The following is a 21,879-nucleotide window of genomic DNA, read 5'->3' as shown; positions in this document are numbered from 1 at the left end:
GATATAAAAATATCTGATTTCGGCGGGTGACAAAGTTGCAAGCACTGCTGACGATATTACAGCAGTTCATTGCTTACATTCATAATTGAAAGAAATGCTAACTTACGGTTAGGGTAGGGAGAATAAAGATGTAATTTACTTTCTTATCCAACATGACAGACCCCTTGATTTTTTTCCACAGCCCCTTTAAAGGGGAGTCTCTGAACCCCAGTAGTGCAATAATGTGATTCATGTGGTTTCTAGGGCTGTGTTCCTCATTCCTGACCTGGTGGTAGTCTGGCACAGTCTGCAGGGAAAGGAGAAAGAATTAGGACAAAGGAGTGAGTTATTTATAAAAGGAAATGTGTTCAATTTTAAGATTTTTTTTTGGTTTCCTTTTGTTAAATGCTCTTTTATGAAATTGATAATGGATAACTGTAACTTACCATCACCCCTCCAAAAAATTATAAGATCAGCCTTCCCGCAGCAGCCTTTACCTGCTCATCTAGCTATCTAGCTTCCCATTTCCAAATTAGTAACAAATTTTTCCAAATTAACAGGTGGATAGCGCAGGTAGGCGACTATAAGGCTTTGATCAACCCAGGTTTGGGTTAGTAAGACCAACCTGATGTTTTCCCAAAGTAACTTAAGGAAAATGTGTGGGTTTGGCTTCACTTTGGAATTACTGAACATCGTTGTCATTAATTTTTGTTAACCTATAAGTAACTGGTATAAGTGGATGGGCGACGAAAAGTAGTGGGAAGAGAAGGGAGCCCCAGGAGGCCAGGAGTGTTGTTAAGGCTGTAGCTCTGCCGCCATTTTGCTGCATGAGTAAGACAAGACCCACCCTCCCCTTCTTGGCCTTAGTTCCTCACCTGTAAGATGTGGATACTTCCAGTAGATTTTCTCTAGACCATTTCCCCCTCTGACACACCACAGTTTCAGCCTGAATGTTCAAACCTGCAATACAAAGACTATTTTAATTTTCAGGATGACAGTGTAGCCTAGTGGCTAAGAGTGTAGGCCCTAGCAGTAGACTACCTGATTTTGAATCCCTGCTCCATCACTCTTTATTTGTGTACCCTCAGGCAAGTTTCTTAATCTCTTTGAGCTTAAATGGCTCACCTGGAGAAGGGGTATACCAGTAGTAGCTGCCTTGTAGTGTTTTTCGGCCAACCATCTAAACTGTGCTGTCTCATATGGTAGTCACTAGCCACGTGCGGCTGGCTACTGAGCATTAAAAATGTGTGTAGTGCGAGTGAGGAATTGAATTTTTAATTAAATTAATAATTAATTTAAATTATTTAAAATTTAAAAGTCAATTAATGTAAAATATTTTTCCATTAAATGCAACTGTATTGTTTTAGTAAGACTACATTTTACTTGAACCACTGTATTGTGTAAGACAGGGGTCAGCAAACTTTTCCTGTAAAGGGCTAGGTAGTGGATATTTTAGGCTTTGTGAGCCATATGGCCTTTGTTGCAAATATCCAACTCTGCCCCAGAACTGTGAAAGCAGAAGTGGACAATATGTAAACAAAAGAGTGTGGCTGTGTTCCAGTGAAACTATTTATGGACATTGAAATTTGTATTTCATAATTTTCACGTCCTGAAATATTTTTCTTTTGATGTTTTCCAAACACTCAAAAATGTAAAACCCATTCTTTTTTTTTTTTAAATTTATTTATTTATTTGGCCATGTTGGGTCTTTGTTTCTGTGCGTGGGCTTTCTCTAGTTGCGGCGAGCGGGGGCCACTCTTCATCACGGTGCGTGGGCCTCTCACTATCACAGCCTCTCTTGTTGCGGAACACAGGCTCCAGACGCGCAGGCTCAGTAGTTGTGGCGCATGGGCTTAGTTGCTCCGCGGCATGTGGGATCTTCCCAGACCAGGGCTCGAACCCGTGTCCCCTGCATTGGCAGGCAGATTCTCAACCACTGCGCCACCAGGGAAGCCCAAACCCATTCTTTTTTTAATGGTAATACTATTTTTTAAAACTGAAGTATACCTTGATGTACAATATTATATAAGTTACAGGTATACGGTATAGTGAGTCAAAATTTTTTAAGGTTATACTCCATTTGTAGTTATTATAAAACATTGGCTATATTCCCTCTGTTGTACAATACATCCTTATAGCTTATTTTGTACATAATAATAGGCAGCAGGTTGAATGTGGTCCATAGGTATATCCCCAAGATAAATGAATTCATGTCTGTCAAAAACCATTTATAAGAATGTTCACAGCAGCTATATTCCTAATGGCTCCAAACTGGAAACAACCCAAATGTTCATCACAGGACACTGGATTTAAAAAATTTCAATGTATTCATAAAAATAGATTATTCCATAGCAATGAAAAAGAATGAACTGTGTCTTTGGATGATTATGTGGTGCATTGGATGATTATCACAGACAAAGTGTTGGTCAGAGAAGGTGGTCACAAAGATTAATATTGTATGATTCCATTATGTGAAGTTCTATAATGGCAAAGTTAATCTGTGGATTTAGAAATTAGAATAGGTTGCTAAGTGGGACAAGGCGAGGGGATTAACTAGAAAGGGATATGAAGGCAAATTCTATGTGATGGAAATGTATCTTAATTTGGGTGTTTGCTATGAGCTTATACATACATTTGTTAAAAGTCTTCAAGTGGTACACTTAAGCTTTATGTAAATCATCCCTTCATACAAAATACTCCTTACGTAATTTAAGAAGAAATCAGTTAGTTGTTAACATTTAACATTATAGTATTTCTTAGTCAAATCCAGATTTCTGGCCATAATGGTCCATATTCCTTCATAGCAACCATCAGCCAAACTGTGCTGTTCCAGTAGGGCAGCCAGTAGCCACACTACTGCGGCGCCTGAGTGCCTGAGATGTGGTGTATCTGAATTGAGGTCTGTGGTACAGGTAAGTACACATGGGGGTTTGAAGCATTAGTCTGAAAAAAGAATGTAAACTATTATATTAATTTTTATCTTGATCACATGCTGTAATCTATAACATTGGGTTAAAATACACTAAATTAATTTCATCTGTATCTTTTGTGCTTTTTTCAACGTTAAAAAATTTTAATTGTGACAAAATATATAGAACATAAAATTTACCATCTTCACCATTTTTAAGTGTACAGTTCAGTAGTGTTTAGTATATTCACGTTGTTGTGCGACCAGTCTCCCCACCTTGCAAAATGGAAACTCCGCCCCCGTTAAACAACTCCCCACTCCCCTTCACCCCCGGCCCCTGGCACCCACCATTCTACTTTCTGTTTTTACGAGTTTGACGATTGATCCCTCATGTAAGTGAAACGATGCAGTATTTGTATTTTTGTCACTGGCTTCTTAACATTTTTTTTTGGTAATGTAGCTACTACACAATTTACAATGATATATGTGGCTGACATTATATTTCCAGTGGACAGCGTTGGAGGACACTGCACAGTAGCTGCCACTTTGTAATTTGCCATTTGTTACTGCATTTATGCTGCTTATGTTTCTTCTAATGAATTGGAGAGATTGAAGTATTTCTTATATTCATGACTCCATCAAACGTGGGAAAACAAAGGATTTTTTCCCTTAGAGGGTCACATGTTTAAAAAAGGAGAGGCATAGTTCTCTTTGTGGAAGGGAAAAATAGTCATTTCTATTTAATATACAAAGCATTTCTGTGTTCAAAGAATACAACGTAAGATGCCATTGTGAAACAAATGATTGCTGTGCTCATGGTGTCCTTGGCCCTTATCAGTATTTCATTTGAACTCTTGATGTGTTTCTTGGTGTTAATTCAGTTTGGGAGAAAAGATTCTAAACAACTACTACAAATAAATCTTCTCCTGTGATTACTTGACATAAATCACTGGATAGCAGGTACTTTATTGATTAATTTTCTAATAAAGTTGCACTGTTACATTTGGTGTACACATGACTAGGAAACAACATTTAGACTGAACATCGACAAACTAGAGTTTTACTTTTCACTTTTTAAAAGCTTGCAGCATTAAAAAAAAAAAAAGCTTGCAGCAGCTTAAGAAAAATAGCACCTTCATTAACCTTTTCAATGATAGGGATATCATTATATATGGTTACAGTTCTGTTAAGTGAGAGTTGTTTAAAATCTTGTAAACAAAGAAAATACGAGCGAAATTCAGCTGTATTTTGTCTTTTGTTACCGGCGGGGGGAGGGAGGTTCTTTCCCAGGTGAACAATTTTGGAGAAGTGCCATAGCCAGGGAAGGAGAGCGTGTGACGTGACGGTGTCCTAAAGGACAGCTGGGGGCTCTAGTGTAATAGTTGATATTCATCAGCCGGGTTTGTGTTCCACTGCTCCCAGAGTTATCTGTTGAACACCAGTGAAACGCTGGTCAGGGAGCTTACAAATGCCAAGCATTTACTTCTTTTCTCCCTCAAATAGGGCTTGGAAGTAGCATCATCCTCTCATGGGCAGATTAGAGTGCAAGTTATTTTATGTGATCTCGTTCCATGTGTTTTAGATCCTTTTTGCAGACTGAGTTGAAACAAATACCTTTCTGAGAAGAGAACCATAGGATTAGCTGATATTTGATTTACTAAGAATCTAGACTTTCTTTTTTCTTGCCTTTTTTCTTTTGAAGTCCATTCCTGCCTTGAGTGTTGGAGAGCTGCCATGGTTAGGGAAGAGTAAAACATTAAAAATGGTGGCCATCCTGTCTTTAGAGGAAAGTCTTGGTTTAATTTTCCAGATTGGTTATTCTATTTATGTCTCTTGGGCCCTTGGCTGATCGATCACGCAGGGATTTGTCATATTGCCTACTTCTTTAAATCAAATGTGGACATAGCAACTAAAAATAAACATGATGTGGATATTAGAGAACCAGGGGCCTTCTTTGCCTGGGGAGCTGGGATACTGCTTGCTGTTGCTAAGAGGTTTTCTGGCTTTAGCACAGCTTCAATCATTGGAAGTGCAGCTGTGTTTTTGGAAGAGGGAGCTAAGGGAAGGCAGAGGCACACTGATGAGTATTATCCGGAACAATGGATCCAGATGCAAATCATTATGCCTAATCCAGAATATTATACCCATTTTTGGCATTCTTGTGCTGTGTTGTGTGTGATTTGCTGTGCTGAGAACTCGAAGTGTGCCAAAGTATCATTTCTGTTTTCAGAATAGTTTTGTTAGAAATTTGAAAGCTAAGTAAATATACCAGACAGTTGGGTTTCAGCTCTTTGTGGCATAGAGTGTAGCTAATGGTTTTGACAGTAGAATCTGACTGAACGTTGGACTGATTGCTCTAACTTTATACCATTTTCCTTATTCCATTATGAAAAGACAACTGGAGATTGAGTGTGAAAATTCTTTAAGCAATGACATAAGGTGAGAAAGTGTTGTATGCAGTAGGTTTGTCCTGGGAATGAGGGGCCTTTCTGTAGGTCAGCAGCACTGGCTGGTGAAGAGCCAGCTCTGCCACAGATGAGCTGTGTCTTCTTAGCTCCTTCTGCTCTGTTTCCACATCTATAAAAGGAGGCTAATGATCATCTTACTGTAGTGAGTTGTGAGGATTAAATGAGTTAATATTTGCAGATCTTAATACAGTGTCTGGCATATCATAAGCACTATAGAAGTTCTGCCTGCTACTGTTTGTCACTTGATACTGAGTTCTGCGATGTCACATCCTTTTTCTTGGTGCTGAACTGAAGACTGAAGTGGGAGATCTGTCCAAAACCTGAATTTGTTCTGCGATGATTCAACAGCATTTAAAGACGTTGAGCCAGGATACCGTGTTAAACTGTAGCATTTTTCTATTATGACATTATTATAGGAGTCCTTATTGTGTTGAAATCAAGTTTAATCTATATTTAGTGTTCTGGAATTTTTCCTCAAAAGTGACTCATCTTTTGGCCATTGAGTTCCCTTTTTTGCAGTTTTCAAATAAAGTCTCACTTGAGCTTCTCTGATTCTGCTCCTAAAGAACTGCCGCTGCCTCGCTTTATGATGTCAAAAACTGATGCTGAGATCCGGTTTGGGAACATGGCTGAGCTGCATGGAACTAAAGTTCAGATTCCATATTTAATCACAGAAAAAAATACCTTCAAAAGAATGGATGATGAGGATAAACAGGTAAATAGTCTGATCAGGCATGTCTGTTTGCTTTTGACCATGAATCCTCACAGAGCAGTGCCTCTTAGCTGCTGTCAAGCTTCCAGTGAATTGCACCATCTGGGTTACAATTATAGACTTGGAAGTGAGCCAGTAAAGTTTCCTTGTAGCAAGGAGAAGAGGCTGACGCATAGAAATTACCATTACCATGAGCCACCTATGGGCCATTTAGAGCTTACTTTAATGTAGAATTGTGTCTCAAGTAAGGCTACTGATTTAACACACTTATTTGATGTCTCTAATCACCATTTCCAAATGGGTTCTTCGAAATGTAACTTCTAGGAGTGTTTAATAAGTCCTTTCTTCCAAAAAAACCTGGAGAAAAGGTTTCTCTGGTTAAATATGTTTGGAGAATGCTGCTTCATGGCCTATTCTTGGGGGAAAGGCTAAATACTCAGTCTTAGACGTTCACAGTGCACATTAGCACAGTAAAAGCCCTGAGAAGTCCTGCAATAAAGAGACATGGAGATCGGCATGTACTAAACTCCTTTCACCAGGGAATCCCTTCTTGGGGAGCATGTTTGGAGTGCCGTGTTGGGAAATGCTGCCATTACATGTGTAGCCGGAACAAGAATAGGGTGGATGGGCTTTTAAAATTAGACCACTATTTGCAATAGTCAGATAGTGACTGGTAGAGACCAAAGTGTAAATTCCAGATGAGTGAGCCTATCAAGAAGAGGTAAAATAGACTTACACATTAGTGAACCCTCAGGGCATCAGGGTACATCCCATACTTCCAATGAAGATAAGATACTGAATTATGCAGAAAAGTCAAATTATATTCAATTATAGTATCTTCTATAAGGAAGAGAAATCTGTTATGTTTAGGAAGACCAATCAAAATGTTTTCAAATGCAAGACAATTAAAGGATTAAGTTGGAAAACTAATGTATATGGCTCACCCTGATAATGCTGGATATTTGAGGTATCGTTGCAGAAGTTTCATATTTAAGTTAGGTGTAGCATGTTCTGTTGCTTTCATAATTCTCATATGTTTAAACTAGTTCTTCAGGGATTGATTGATTGATTGATTTTATTTTATTTTTTTTTAGGGATTTAGATTAAAAAGGTGTACAGGCGCATACCTTGGAGGTAGTGCGGGTTCCATTCCAGACCGCCACAATAAAGCGAGTCACACGACTTTTTGGTTTCCCAGTGCATACAGAAGTTACATTTACACTATACTGTAGTCTACTAAGTGTGCAAGAGCATTAGGGCTAAAAAAACCCCCAATGTATATACCTTAATTAAAAAAATATTTTATTGCTAAAAACTGCTGTCATCTTAGCAAGTAGTAGTAGCATCAAAGATCACTGATCACAGATTACCTTAAAAATACAATGGTAATGAAAACGTTTGAAATATTTGTAAGAATTACCAAAATGTGACACAGGGACGTGAATGCTTTTGGAAAAATAGCGCCAATAGACTTGCTCGATGTAGCGTTGCCACAAACCTTCAATTTGTTAAAAAAAAAAAAGAGTAATATCTGTGAAGTGCAATAAAATGAGGTATGCCTGTATCAGAATCTTCAGCCAATACTCTTTGGCATGTTTTCCCACCAGCATTTGGAGAGGAATGAGGGTCCACTATCCCAGGATGGTTGGATGCCCTGGGAACTTTCCAGGCCCATCGCCTGGCTGCGTGATTGAGGACACATCCTTTCACTTCAGTCTGGGCTTATGCTAGGCCCACCCAGTCTGTGGGTGTGAGCTTACAATTCAAAGCAAATATTCTTTTCTTTTACTTGAAAAAGAGTACTTGATTAGTATCTCAGATTGCATTATTATTATTATTTTTGACTAAGAGCACCTATATAGTCTCTATATTGATGAAAAGTACTGTTTCCTTGTTACTTGGGTATTCCAAAGTTACCAGTCTATTGGTAGCATTAAAAAAAAAAAAAAAAAAAAAAGGAGGAAACCCAGTAGCCGAGTTAGAAGGTTGCTTGTCTTGCCTGGGGTCCTACATAAAGTTCACATTCGAGTTGAGATTTGAATTGTAGTTTATTAAGGCTCCATCCTAGTGTTTAGGAATAGGCTAGTTGGAGTGGTTTACCCATAATGAATTGTTTTGCAATTTCTCAGTATAAAAAAAAAGCTGGCATTTTACTTTGGCTAGCCAGGTCCCAGAATATTTAGCATTAACCATTTAAAATATTTTAAAAAATCCACATTGTTGGAAGACTTGGTAAGTGTAAATCCAGGAAATAGGAGCTTTTATTAATGAATGAAAATGGAATCTGTTCACGAAGAGATCAAAATTGGGGAGTATGAATGTTATTTCATGTGATCAGTGTCTTCGTTTCCCCAAGGAAAATATTATTGGAGTAACTGGAAGTGTTTCAGGCTTGTTTTAGTAATTTAGGTAACTGAGCTCCGGCGAGACTGTTCTCTGGGAGACTTTTGAATCCTCAGACGCTGCTTTTTAACCAAGCTGCGTTTCTGAGAAAACATCTCTTCCATTTATTAAAGCAGCCTGCTTACTGGCAGTAGAGTTGCGTTATACTTCATAACTGCAGCTCAGAGCGCCAGGCTCCTTGAGTGATCGTCTCTGAACTCTGCTCTGGTTCTTTGAAGCAGGAAACGCAGTCTCCCACGATGTCACCCCTCGCCTCCCCTCCTTCTTCCCCGCCTCATTACCAGAGGGTGCCCTTGAGCCATGGCTACAGCAAACTGCGGAAAAGCACGGAGCAGATGCATCCAGGTAAGAGGCCAGCTGTCCCAGGCAGTGTCTTAGAGGCTCCTTCATCTATCGGGCAGCAACGCCACCAGCTGCTCAGTCTCCTGACTTAATTACCTCTGGCTTTGGAGACAGGGCTGAATTTAATTTTATACTCTCAAGCGAGGTTAAAAAAAATATAAAATGAAATCTGTGTTAGTAATGCCTTGTTTTCTGTCCTACAAACTAGTTCATCTTTAGACTTGTAGATAATGATTTAGATGATTTAATCCTTCATATACAAATTTCATTACACAGGAACATAGCACATGAAGGATTTGTATTGTTTTGGAATAGTTATTCCTTTCTGCAAAGCCACCAAACATATTTATATGATAACTGCTCTTATGAAACTACTTAAAAAATAGAACTCTGCAGAAGAGTTGATTCAACCTTTAAAGACTGAGCACATAAATGAAAATATTTAGCTCTTGTGTTTGGGACTAAGAATAAGGGAAATGCCAGGGGAGGCATTGTGCTCAGGTGTGTGAAGTGCCCAGTTGTGGGGTTGCCTGCTTGCTCACATTTGCACTGTGCTGGCCATGTTAGTGGTAGAATACGTTACTTGCTTCTGAGAATGACTTGCAGAGTTGACTCCCTGGCTGCAATGCTTAAAGCTCCATAAATTCACTGCAGCATCTTGTCCTTGTGGGGCTCAGGTTCCTAGCTTAAGATATGACCAATTAAAGGTATTCTAGAATTGGATATCCGTAACTCCCCCCCGCCCCGCCTTTTTTTAAAATTCTGTGAGCTGTAACTGAAAGTGACCCAGTTTCTGCAGGTTTTTGCTGCATTGAAAATAGTGGTGACTTCTAGAGGGAAACAGATTTAAAACAAAATGTGTGCTAGGCTGGACTAAAGAGACTATAATCTTGCCGAGAGAAGCAGGTGTAGCATGATGGAAAAATCTTTTGATTGGAATCAGAAGGTGAGGGTTTATGTGACTAGCTATGTGACCTTGGGCAAGCCACTTACTGCTCTGAACCATGATTTTCCTCTCCTCTTTTTAAATGGAGTAATAGTATCCTATAGGGGTGTTGTGAGGATAAGCGAGAACATGAGCATAAAATCTGATTGGAAATTGAATCCTATGCAAATGCAAAATAACGTTGTTGGGGGATAGGAACGAAAAATCACTCCCCTGGAACCTGAGTGTCCCATTGGTGTCTGAAATAAAACGGGGTTGAGAATTCTTCATTTTCCTTATAGTCTCTCCTGCCGAATTTCCCTATTTTTAGAAGTGGGTTTTTTTTTTCTTAATTTCATCTGGGTTTGGAAATTGGAGTCCTATGCCTAGCATGGTGCTTAGTTTTTGGATTTTAATTCACAGGTGGGTCGTTTTTTGTTCTACCGAGTCACCAGGTTCTACTCTTTTTTTCTAATATTCCTTAAAAAACTTGTCTGTACCAGCTCTCTCTGCTTCATGCTCCATTTTCTCCTCATTCCATTCAAATTGGGCTTTCATTCCCCCAGTGGCAAGGAAATGACCTGCTTCTCTCCTTCGCTCTTTTAGCGGCGTGTGTCAAGGTTGTCCATGCTTTCATTCTTTCTTAGCCTTTTTTAAAAAAAAAGTGAGGTAAAATTTACATGTGATAAAATGCACACATTTAAAATCTTCAACTTGAGGGACTTCCCTGGCGGTCCAGTGGTTAAGACTTCGCCCTCCAGTGCAGGGGTGCGGGTTTGATCTCTGGTCAAGGAGCTAAGATCCCATATGCCTTGGGGCCAAAACAAAACAAAACAAAAAACCAAAAAAAAACCACCCCAAAACATAAAACAGAAGGAATATTGTAACAAATTCAATAAAGACTTTAAAAATGGTCCACATCAGGACTTCCCTGGTGGCGCAGTGGTTAAGAATCTGCCTGCCAATCCAGGGGACATGGGTTCGAGCCCTGGTCCGGGAAGATCCCACATGCTGCGGAGCAACTAAGCCCGTGCGCCACAACTACTGAGCCTGCGCTCTAGAGCCCGCGAGCCACAGCTACTGAGCCTGCGGGCCACAGCTACTGAAACCCATGTGCCTAGAGCCTGTGCTCCGCAACAAGAGAAGCCACCGCAATGAGAAGCCTGCGCACTGCAACGAAGAGTAGCCCCCGCTCGCTGCAACTAGAGAAAGCCCGCACACAGCAAGAAAAACCCAACACAGCCAAAAATTAAAACAAAAAAAAGGTCCATATCAAAAAAGAACTCTTTAAAATAAAATAAAATCTTCAATTTGAGTTTTAACAAATGGATATACTCATGTATCCACCATTTTGATCATGAATAAAATATTTCCCTACTATATGATCCAGCAATTCCACCCCTGAGTATATATCTGAAGAAAATGAAAGCACAAATTTGAAAAAATACATGGACCCCAGTGTTCATAGCAGCATTATTTACAATAGCCAAGGTATGGAAGCAACCTAAGTGTCCATCAACAGATGAATGAAGAAAGAAGATACACATACATACACACACACAATAGAATATTACTCAGCCATAGAAAAGAATGAAATTCTGCCATTTGTAGCAATGTGGATGGACCTAAAAAGGGAATTACGCTTAGTGAAATAAGTCAGACAGAGAAAGACAAGTACTGTATGTTATCACTTATATGTGGTATCTAAAAAATAAAATAGATGAATAAATATAACAAAACAGAAACCTACTCACAGATATAGAGAACAAACTAGTGGTTGCAGGGTGGGGGAGTAGGGGACTAAGAGGTACAAACTACTATGTAGGAAATACATAAGCTACAAGGATATATTGTACAGCACAGGGAAATACAACTATTATTTTATAATAACTTTAAATGGAATATAATCTATAAAAATATTGAATCACTATGCTGAAATTAATATTGTAAATCAGCTATACTTCAATAAAAAAGTAGTCTGCTTGACATTAAAACCAACATTTCCATCACCTCAGAGATGCCCCTTTCCAGTCACTCCCTCCCCGCCCGTGCCCCCCCAGTGCAAGCATAGTTCTGATTTTTATCATCGCAGGCTAGTTTTGCTTTTTCTAGAACCTCATATAAATGGAATCATATTGAATGACCGTACTCTCGGGTGTCTTTCCCTCAGCATAGTGGTTAAGATTCTCCATGGTGTTGTATCTCAATAGTTTGTTCCTTTTTATTACCCAGTATTGTTCCATTGTATGAATGTATCATGGTGTGACGATCCATTCTTCTGTTGATGGACATTTAGGTTATTTCCAGGGTTTGGCTGTTATGAATAAGGATGCTATGAACATTCGTGTGTGTCTTTTTGTGACATTGTTGTCATTTTCCTGACACCTAGGAGTGGAATTACTGCACCTTAGGGTAGGTGTATAAGAAACTGCCCAAGAGTTTCACCAAGTGGCTGCATACTCCCACTGGCAATATATGAGAGTTCAGTGCTCCTTGCCAGCAGTTGGTACTCTAGTTTCTTTCTTCAGTGTTTTTAATCTTAGCTATTCTATTACATGTGAAGTGACATCTCCTTGTGGGCACTCTTTTGTTCTTGAAACATTGTTTTCTAAGTTTCTGTTGCCCCTTCCTACATCATGATCCTTAAACTTGGATTTATGCATTTTCAGAAAGCAGCTTAGCTGCTAGGATAATTTTCTAGGAATATATTTTTCTGGGGTTGTTCTCTGTCCAAGACCCTGCCATGATTCCTGGCTAAAGGGGTGTATGTGTATGTTTTAAATCATACTGAGCATCTTTGGACCAGTCTGTGATTCAGAGCCTCTCTTCTGCCTCTCTTCCGGGCTCCTGCTAGCCTCCTTTGCTGGATGTATCTATAGCTTATGCTCATTGGGTAAGACTTACGTGTCAGGCATTGTTCAGAGTTCTTTATGTGCACTATTTTCTACTTACCACAACCCTCAGAGGCAGATACTGCCATCTGTATTTTATCTATATTTTAAAAGATGATGTTTAAATCGCAGTAATACTTCTCCTTCCCACTCAACCTGTTTCTGGTCTCCAGAGGCAACTACTTTCTTTCCTTTTTAAAAAAATGTTTATTTTTTTAACTGAAGTACAGTTGATTCACAGTGTTTCAGTGTACAGCAAAGTGACTCAGATATATATATATATATATATATAACATATATGTATTCTTTTTCAGATTCTTTTCCATTATAGGTTATCACAAGATATCGAATATAGTTCCCTGTGCTATGCAGTAGGTCCTTGTTGTTTATCTATTTTATATACAGTAGTGTGTATCTGTTAATCCCAAATTCCAAATTTATTCCTCCCTTCCTTTGCCCTTTGGTAACCATAAGTTTGCTTTCTATGTCTGTGAGTCTGTTTCTGTTTTGTAAACATTTATTTATTTATTATTTATTTATTTTTTGGCCTCTCCACACAGCATGTGGCATCTTAATTCCTCAACCAGGGATTGAACTCGTGTCCCCTTCAGTGGAAGCGCGGAGTGTTAACCACTGTACCCCCAGGGAAGTCCTGTATCACTTTTTTAGATTCCACATATAAGTAATATATTTTTCTTTCTCTGACTTATTTTGCTTAATATAATAATCTCTGGGTCCATCCATGTTGCTGAAAATGGCATTATTTCATTCTTTTTTATGGGTAAATAATATTCCATTGTATGTATATGTGTGTATATGTATATAAGTATACACACCACATCTTTTTTTATCCAGTCATCTGTTGATGGACATTTAGGTTGCTTCCATGTCTTGGCTGTTGTGAATAGTGCAGCTTTGAACATTGGGGTGCATGTATCTTTTCAAATTAGACTTTTGTCCAAATATATGCCCAGGAGTGGGATTACAGGAACATATGGCAACTCTATTTTTAATTTTTTAAGGAACTTCCATACTGTTCTCCATAGTAGCTGTACCAATTTACATTCCCACCAACAGTGTAGGAGGGTTCCCTTTTCTCCACACCCTCTTCAGCATTTATTATTTGTAGACTTCCTTTTTTTTTTTTTTTTTTTTTTGTGGTACGCAGGCCTCTCACTGTTGTGGCCTCTCCCGCTGCGGAGCACAGGCTCCGGACGCGCAGGTTCAGCGGCCATGGCTCACGGGCCCAGCTGCTCTGCGGCATGTGGGATCTTCCCGGACCGGGACACGAACCCGCGTCCCCTGCATCGGCAGGCGGACTCTCAACCACTGCACCACCAGGGAAGCCCCATTTGTAGCCTTTCTGATGATGGCCATACTGACCAGTGTGTGGTGATACCTCATTGTAGTTGTGACTTGAATTTCTCTAATAATTGGCGATATTGAGTATCTTTTCATGTGCCTGTTGGCCATCTGTTTATCTTCTTTGGAAAAAATGTCTATTTAGGTCTTCTGCCCATTTTTTTATTGAGTTGTTTGTTTTTTTGATATTGAGCTGTATGAGCTATTTGTGTATTTTGGAAGTTAAGCCCTTGTCAGTCACATTGTTTGCAGATATTTTCGCCCATTCCACAGGTTGTCTTTTCATTTTGTTTATGGTTTCGTTTGCTGTGCAAAAGCTTTTGAGTTTAATTAGGTCCCATTTTTAAATTTTTGTTTTTGTTTCCATTACTCTAGGAGACAGATCCAAAAATATATTGCTCTGATTTATGTCAAAGAGTGTCCTGCCTATGTTTTCCTCTAGGAGTTTTATAGTATCTGGTCTTATATTTAGGTCTTTAATCCATTTTGAGTTTATTTTTGTGTATGGTGTTAGAGAATGTTCTAATTTCATTCTTTTACAGGTAGCTGTCTACTTTCCCCAGTGCCACTTATTGAAGAGACTGTCTTTTCTCCACTGTATATTATTGCCTCCTTTGTCGTAGATTAATTGACCATAAGTGCATGGGTTTATTTCTGGGCTCTCTGTCCTGTTCCATTGATCTATGTGTCTGTTTTTGTGCCAGTACCATACTGTTTTGATGAGTGTAGCTTTGCGGTATAGTCTGAAGTGAGGATGTGTGATTCCTCCAGCTCCATTCTTTTTTTTAAAATACATTTATTTATTTATTTTTGGCTGCATTGGGTCTTTGTTGCTGCATGCGGGCTTTCTCTAGCTGCGGCGAGTGGGGGCTACTCTTCGTTGCGGTGCATGGGCTTCTCGTTGCAGTGGCTTCTCTTGTTGCAGAGCACAGGCTCTAGGTGCACGGGCTCAGTAGTTGCGGCACGAGGGCTCAGTAGCTGTGGCTCGCGGGCTCTAGAGCGCAAGCTCAGTAGTCGTGGCGCACAGGCATAGTTGCTCCACGGCATACGGGATCTTCCCGAACCAGGGCTCGAATCCATGTCCCCTTCATTGGCAGGCAGATTCTTAACCACTGTGCCACCAGGAAAGCCCTTCAGCTCCATTCTTCTTTCTCAAGATTGTTTTGGCTGTTCGGGGTCTTTGTTTCCATACAAATTAAAAAAAATTTTTGTTCTAGTTCTGTGAAAAATCCATTGGTAATTTGATAGGGATTGCATTGAATTTGTAGATTGCCTTGGGTAGTGTAGCCATTTTAACAGTATTGATTCTTCCAGTGCAAGAACATGGTATATATTTCCATTTGTTTGTGTCGTCTTCCATTTTCTTTCATCAGTGTCTTATAGTTTTCTGAGTACATGTCTTTTGCCTCCTTAGGTAGGTTTATTCCTAGGTATTTTATTCTTTTTGATGTGATGGTAAATGGGATTGTTTTCTTAATTTCTCTTTCTGATACTTCTTTGTTAGTGTATAGATATGCAACAGATTTCTTCATATTAATTTTGTATCCTGCTACTTTACTGAATTCACTAATGTGCTCTAATAGTTTTCTGGTGGCAGCTTTAGGATTTTCTATGTATAGTATCATGTCATCTGCAAACAGCGGCAGTTTTACTTCTTCCTTTCCAATTTGGATTTCTTTTATTTCTTTTTGTTGTCTGATTGCTATGGCTAGGACTTCCAAAACTATGTTGAATAAAAGTGGTGAGAGTGGGCATCCTTGTCTTGTTCCTGATCTTAGAGGAAATGCTTTCAGCTTTTCACCATTGAGTATGATGTTAGCTGTGCGTTTGTCTTATATCAGCTTTATTACATTGAGGTATGTTCCTTCTAGGCAGAGGCAACTACTTTTGACTCTTACAACCTGTTTCTTCTGATATCTAATGTCTTATCTTAAAATCAATGTCTGTTCTACTTTTTCTTATACCTCTTATTCTGATGTATCAGTTCTAGGTATCTTCTCACTTAAGAGCATGGGCTGTGATGTTCGTCTCCTGGGCCTAAAGGTAGACTTAGTGGGCCTACATTTCTCATTTCTGTCCATTTCTAGCCTCTGTGACTATGGGTATTTTGCTTTTCTGAGCCTCAGTTTCCCTTATCTGTGAAATGGAATAATCTCTGCCTCAGAGGTTTGCTCTGTGGATGAAACGAGGAATGTTATGTAAACATCTGTTCCTAGCATAACTCGTGGCACATTGTAGGTGCTCAGATATTCCCTCATATTTCCTTTTGTGTCTCTAGAATCTGGCACCCGTTTTATTTTTATTTATTTATTTTGCGGTACGCGGGCCTCTCACTGTTGTGGCCTCTCCCGCTGCGGAGCACAGGCTCCGGACGCGCAGGCTCAGCGGCCATGGCTCATGGGCCTAGCCGCTCCGCGGCATGTGGGATCTTCCCGGACCGGGGTACGAACCCGTGTCCCCTGCATTGGCAGGTGGACTCTCAACCACTGCGCCACCAGGGAAGCCCCCGTTTTATTTTTGAAGCTCTTAAGTATTCTTGAAAGTCACCTTTTGGATATCATTCATTGGGTGACTGCAGATGGGGAGTCTTTATGGGGCAGGTAGTTGTGGTCTCTGTTCTAGTTTGACACGAATCTCAGAGTGATGAAATCTTTAGGGTTCATTTTATACTCCTCCCCTTGGGGAAAGGTGGTACTTCTAGTTCCTTATTCAACCTCTTATAAGGGGATCTAAGAATTGTTTATTTTGCATTGAGTTGCATGTTTCAGGCTTTATTTGGGAGGAAGGAGAGTAGAGGCAACGAGCCTTTTACCTTTTACCTTTTTACCTCCTGAGTTCAGCTTTAGTTGAGGAGCGAGGCAGGAGTCAGACTGATGGTGGCCTGAATATCAGCTGTGGTGCCAGTAGAGCTGATTGGAGCACGTGTCTAAGATTTGCGACCAGAGGGCTTTAGACACTCATCTTTCCAGTCACAGGCAGGTGTGGACAACTCAGGCTTCCCACAGGAGTAGGAAGAGAAAATTTGCCATTGAGCTTCTCCAAAAATGACCCACCATGCGGCTGAGTGTTCAGGCTTTATTGATAAGATGTGTTTGTCTCTTCCAAGGGAAGGAAGACCCTTGTTGGTGAGGGACTGGAGCCATGGGCCAGGCTCCCTCCCTCCACACGTGTCCCTCCTGAGCAGTAGAAGCTCCCTCCCTCTGAGGGGAGCCAGAGGCAGAGGCATGTGAGGTCAGCTTCCCAGGAGAAGCTCATGACCACTGGTATCCCAGCCGTGGTACAGTTTGCTGTGGTTCAAGCCTCCTGACAGGAGTTAAATTTGATGTTCCATCAAAATGGAATGATCTTAAAAATCCTTCTTTGAGGGCAACACCTGCTTACCATGTGAGACTTATTTAAGATTTGGACTATGTGCTCTCTGTGTATGTTTCTTTTGCAGGTTTTGTATTTTTAATACATTCTTAGCCGGGTCAGGAAATCCATGTCATGGTTTTCCAGGCAGTGATTTTGATGTTTTAATGTAATTTAATGTGTTATAATACTGTGTTCCAGTTCCTTGGAGGAAATACAAAGAGCAGTTGTGAGCCAAGAGTGGTTTGCTGTTCTTAGCGTGCTGTTATACCTTCTTTATTTTAAAAAGTTCAGAGTGTGCTGAAGGTGATGCCATAATAGGCTGCTCTGCTGTCTCTACCTGATTTTATTTATAAGAAGCTACAGAAAACAGGCATTTTACTTGTTTATATACTTCCAAAAACCTGAACTGTTAACCCACAGAGATCAGAAATGGTTTCATTTTAAGTGATAATTTCTCCTTTCTGTTGGAGCTGAATACTACCTGGTTACATTTAACTTTTCCTACCATATTGGCAAGGTTGTTATTAAGTGTTCTGGAAATAAAAGGAATGAAAAAAATGCATTCATTTTGGTGGCTTAAAACCTTTTCTTCAAGGTAGCAAAATTATTTTTAGTTTGGTTATTAAGTGATAAAATAATAAATATAAAATGCATTTATTCCTTTTTGTAGTTTTCTCTACTTGGTTTTACATTCTTTCCGTTAAGGAAAAGATGACAGTGGCATTTATTTTCAAAAATAAAACAAAATAGGGGCGCTTCCCTAGTGGCGCAGCGGTGAAGAATCCGCCTGCCAATGCAGGGGACACGGGTTCAAGCCTTGGTCCGGGAAGATCCCACACGCCGTGGAGCAACTAAGCCCATGCACCACTACTACTGAGCCTGCACTCTAGGGCCCAGGAGCCACAACTACTGAGCCCACGTGCCACAACTACTGAAGCCCACACGCCTAGAGCCCGTGCTCCTCAACAAGAGAAGCCACCACAATGAGAAGCACATGCACCGCAACGAAGAGTAGCCCCTGCTCGCCGCGACTAGAGGAAGCCTGCGTGCAGCAAGGAAGACCCAATGCAGTCAAATAAATAAATTTTTAAAAAAGTATTAAAAAAATAAAACAAAATAAATGACAATGTTGATTCTTAATGTTCAAAATGCATATTCCTTTTCTTCTTTGGGGGTGTGGATGATGAATGGAAGCCTTTTAAATAGCAGGGTATATATAGAATTTACCTTATATTTAGAACATGGCACTTTTTTTTCTTTCTTTTTTTTTTTTCTTTTTTTCTTTTTGCGGTACGCGGGCCTCTCACTGTTGTGGCCTCTCCCATTGCGGAGCACAGGCTCCGGACGCGCAGGCTCAGCGGCCATGGCTCACGGGCCTAGCCGCTCCGCAGCATGTGGGATCTTCCCGGACCGGGGCACGAACCCGTGTCCCCTGCATCGGCAGGTGGACTCTCAACCACTGCGCCACCAGGGAAGCCCATGGCACTTTTCTAACTACTCTCATTTTTTATCCCAGTTTAGATTCACACCATTCCACCTTTCTAATTTATTCCTAATCTTAACCTGATATAAATATTTTCCTGCCTTATCATGAATTGGGTGACTGTCTTTAGATTGTTCAGTTAAATTGTACCCAGGGGCACCAAGGTTTGTTTGTCTTAGGTTGCCCTTTCCCTGTAAACTCTAATTCTTTTGCTAATTCTTCCCTGAAAAGCAGACACTGTAGCAATTTGTGTGTGAAATCATAATTTTTGCGTGGAATCTTTGTCTACCATGCTGACTTTCCCTCCTGCTGTTTCAGCTCCTTATGAAGCTAGACAGCCCCTTGTCCAGCCTGAGGGACCCTCGTTGGGGGGCCCAGGAGCAAAACCCCTTCGGCATCAGGCTTCCCTTATCCGGGTAAGTGACGCCGCTGTGGGGTTATGCCAGTGGGAGACTTTGGGGGTATGGCTTCTTGATGGCCCTGTTTTTGTTTGTTTGTTTGTTTTGTTTTTGTAAGCAGGACATAAAACTGCCCCCTAATGCAAATATTGTACTTCTTGTTCTGTTGCTTGTGTATTTTCCTAAATCGTTTCTACTGTGTATGTTTCTCCCCTTCTCAGTGTCTCTAGACTAATCCGGGCTGGTTCTCAGTCTTTGGTATGTCTAAAATGCCCTTCCACCTTTATCTGCTTAATCAGCAGGCACCTCCTTCAGGAGGCCTCTACTTTTCCCAAAACAGCCTATCTTATCTCTGCCTTATTCTTTAATATTACTTATTCAGTGCATAGTTCGCTATTGCCCATTTTGTTTTGTGCCTCCAGTTATACTGCAAGCTTTGGAAGGCAGAGGTGGTTCTCCTGTACTTTCTCTCAGTGCCTGGTTCAATGCTGTTTGGAGAACAGTTATTTTACAAGTGGCAGCAACTAGTTTCCTGTTTGTAATCGATACCATATGGCAGAAGCACAAGTGATCTCCCACTTTCTCCTGGCTACACCACAACTTAGCAAATTTCAGCTTCCCTTTCTCCAGTGTTTCCTTTGGATAAAGAGCTCTTATTTTTTCCCGTGTCTGCAACTGTTATCTTGTGTAGTATTTCTGAGTCCTATGCTGGTGAAGTCATAGTCCCAAAAAAGGGTGTATGTGTATGTCAGCATGAGAAAAACCCTGAGAAAACTGGATTGGCTGTTTGATTCTAAAGACAAGAGGAAGTAGGGTGGTTTGTATAACATTTCAATTGTCCAACTTAGGAAGAAGGATCATTTATGCTCAGGGATTTCTCACAGTAGACGGGTGATGTCAGATAGTCCCATAAAGAAGTGGGCTGGTATTCTAGAAGAGAATAAACAAGGCAAAGGGAGATTGAGGTGTTCACTTTATAGCCTCTGGGGATGGGGCTCTGTGTTAGGCGTGGTACAGAACTTACCTTCTGCGGTAGATCTCTGTGTACAAAGAATTTTCTTAAAGGTGGTAGATAATTCAGCCATATGCTGTGTATTTGTGTATAATTCTTCCTCCAACTATCAGATCTAGGTATTGTTGTATCTCTTAGTATAGATGAGGTAACTGGCCGAGAGAGGTCAAGTCATGGGTCTAAGGTTTCATTCATAACTAGTAAGTGGCAGAGCCAGAATTCGAACCAGGCCTGCCCAATGTCAAAACCTGCTCTTTCAAATACTTTCCTATATACATTAGAGTCCCATGTTACAAGGAGGCTAGGTTCTAGAGTTGCTGTATAAATAAACATAGGGTGTAGTAAAAATATTCCTGAAAATCCCTTATTGGTACCTAGGTCCAGTAGAGCTCAGTTTTACCCCCAAGTTGGAACAGACAGTTGTTTCTTCAGCTGAGCCGCAGATGGAGTAGTTGGCTGCATTTAGAGGTCCTGTGGTACAAAAATACGTGTTTTTAAACATGAGAATCACACCCACTGTGGAGTGATGGTTACATTAGGAAAGGTATCGGAGGGACTGGGATTCATGTAAAAAATCTGTGAGGTGTGGCCATGCATGTTTCTACAGAGTCTGTTCTAGTGCTGTGGAGACCACATCCTGAACTGTTAGAATGACGGTCAAACAAGCAGTAAATCCCGAACCTCGCCGTGGTTGGATGGGGCTCACTGGGCTCTTTCTGCGTAGCCACCTGGCTGAGATGGCCATGGGCTCTCACTTGGACTGGTGTCCTGGGACTTCTCTTCTAATCTCTAGGTCCGTTTTTCTGCTGGTAAACGTGCTTCTTGAGCGCTTCAAGCAACTAATGTTTACTAAATACCTATTAAGTGCCAGGTATTGTGTTGAGAATACAAAAATGAGGTATAACACATCCAGTCCCTGCCCTCATGGAGCTTATAGACTCTTGGAGGAGATGGCCATTGATCAGACCATCACAAAGTAAATATATAATTATGATATGTGGTGAGTGGAAATTACAGTGTGGTTTGAGGATGAAAAATGGTGGCGGGAAGTTAGGTCCTGGCCGTGGCAGGCAGGGGCTGATCAAGGAAGGCTTGCAGAGGGGAGTCACACTCCAGCTGAAAGGGAAAGGGTTGAACCATGTTAACCAGGTGGGGGGTGGGGCGGGGGAGAGCAGGCAAGAGGATAGAGGGAGCTGTGCGTACAAAGATGTTTTCTATGAGCTTAGCACTTTATACACACCTCTCTTGCAGTGCTCAGAGCTATCTTAGGAGGTAATTCCTGTCATTATCCCATTTTTCAGATGACAAAACCTGAAGTATAAAGACCTTACTTAGTTTGCCTTCGGTCACAGCTAGGAACTGGTAGGGCTAGAGTTCAAACACTGGACACGATTTCCTGGCCTTTGTCTCAGGAACCGCATGGATGGTGATGTCATCTGTTAAGCCTAGAAGCCCTGAATGAAAAGCTAGTGTTGGGAGTATTGAGGCAAGATCATGAGATCGGTGTTGCATATTGGAATTTGAGCTTTAGAGACAGCCAAGAGGACGTGTCAAGGAGTTGGTAGGATATATGGGGCTGGAGCTCTGGGGAGAGCTGGGGCTGGATAGAAGTATTTGGCAGCCATTGGCCATTAGAAGGACT

The 21,879-nt window shown here is 40.7% G+C and overlaps 1 protein-coding gene across 5 annotated transcripts in view; it reads left to right on the top strand.

The window, feature by feature from the left end:
* REPS2 (RALBP1 associated Eps domain containing 2) overlaps positions 1-21,879 on the top strand; it is a 240,008-nt gene that overhangs the window by 72,018 nt on the left and 146,111 nt on the right. For 3 of the 5 annotated variants that reach the window (XM_022562667.3, XM_022562669.3, XM_022562664.3), the window contains exons 3-5: positions 5,922-6,070; positions 8,689-8,815; positions 19,146-19,243. In XM_022562667.3, the coding sequence (XP_022418375.1) occupies positions 5,922-6,070; positions 8,689-8,815; positions 19,146-19,243 (374 nt within the window). The remainder of the gene's footprint in view (positions 1-5,921; positions 6,071-8,688; positions 8,816-19,145; positions 19,244-21,879) is intronic. The other 2 variants (XM_022562666.3, XM_022562671.3) reach the window with 2 other exon arrangements.

This window comes from Delphinapterus leucas, chromosome X (genome assembly GCF_059928025.1).
Source record: "Delphinapterus leucas isolate spDelLeu-1000000601 "Yukka" chromosome X, BTC_Dleu_Yukka2, whole genome shotgun sequence".
NCBI lineage: Eukaryota > Metazoa > Chordata > Mammalia > Artiodactyla > Monodontidae > Delphinapterus > Delphinapterus leucas.
This window is presented reverse-complemented; position numbering and strand designations above follow the sequence as displayed.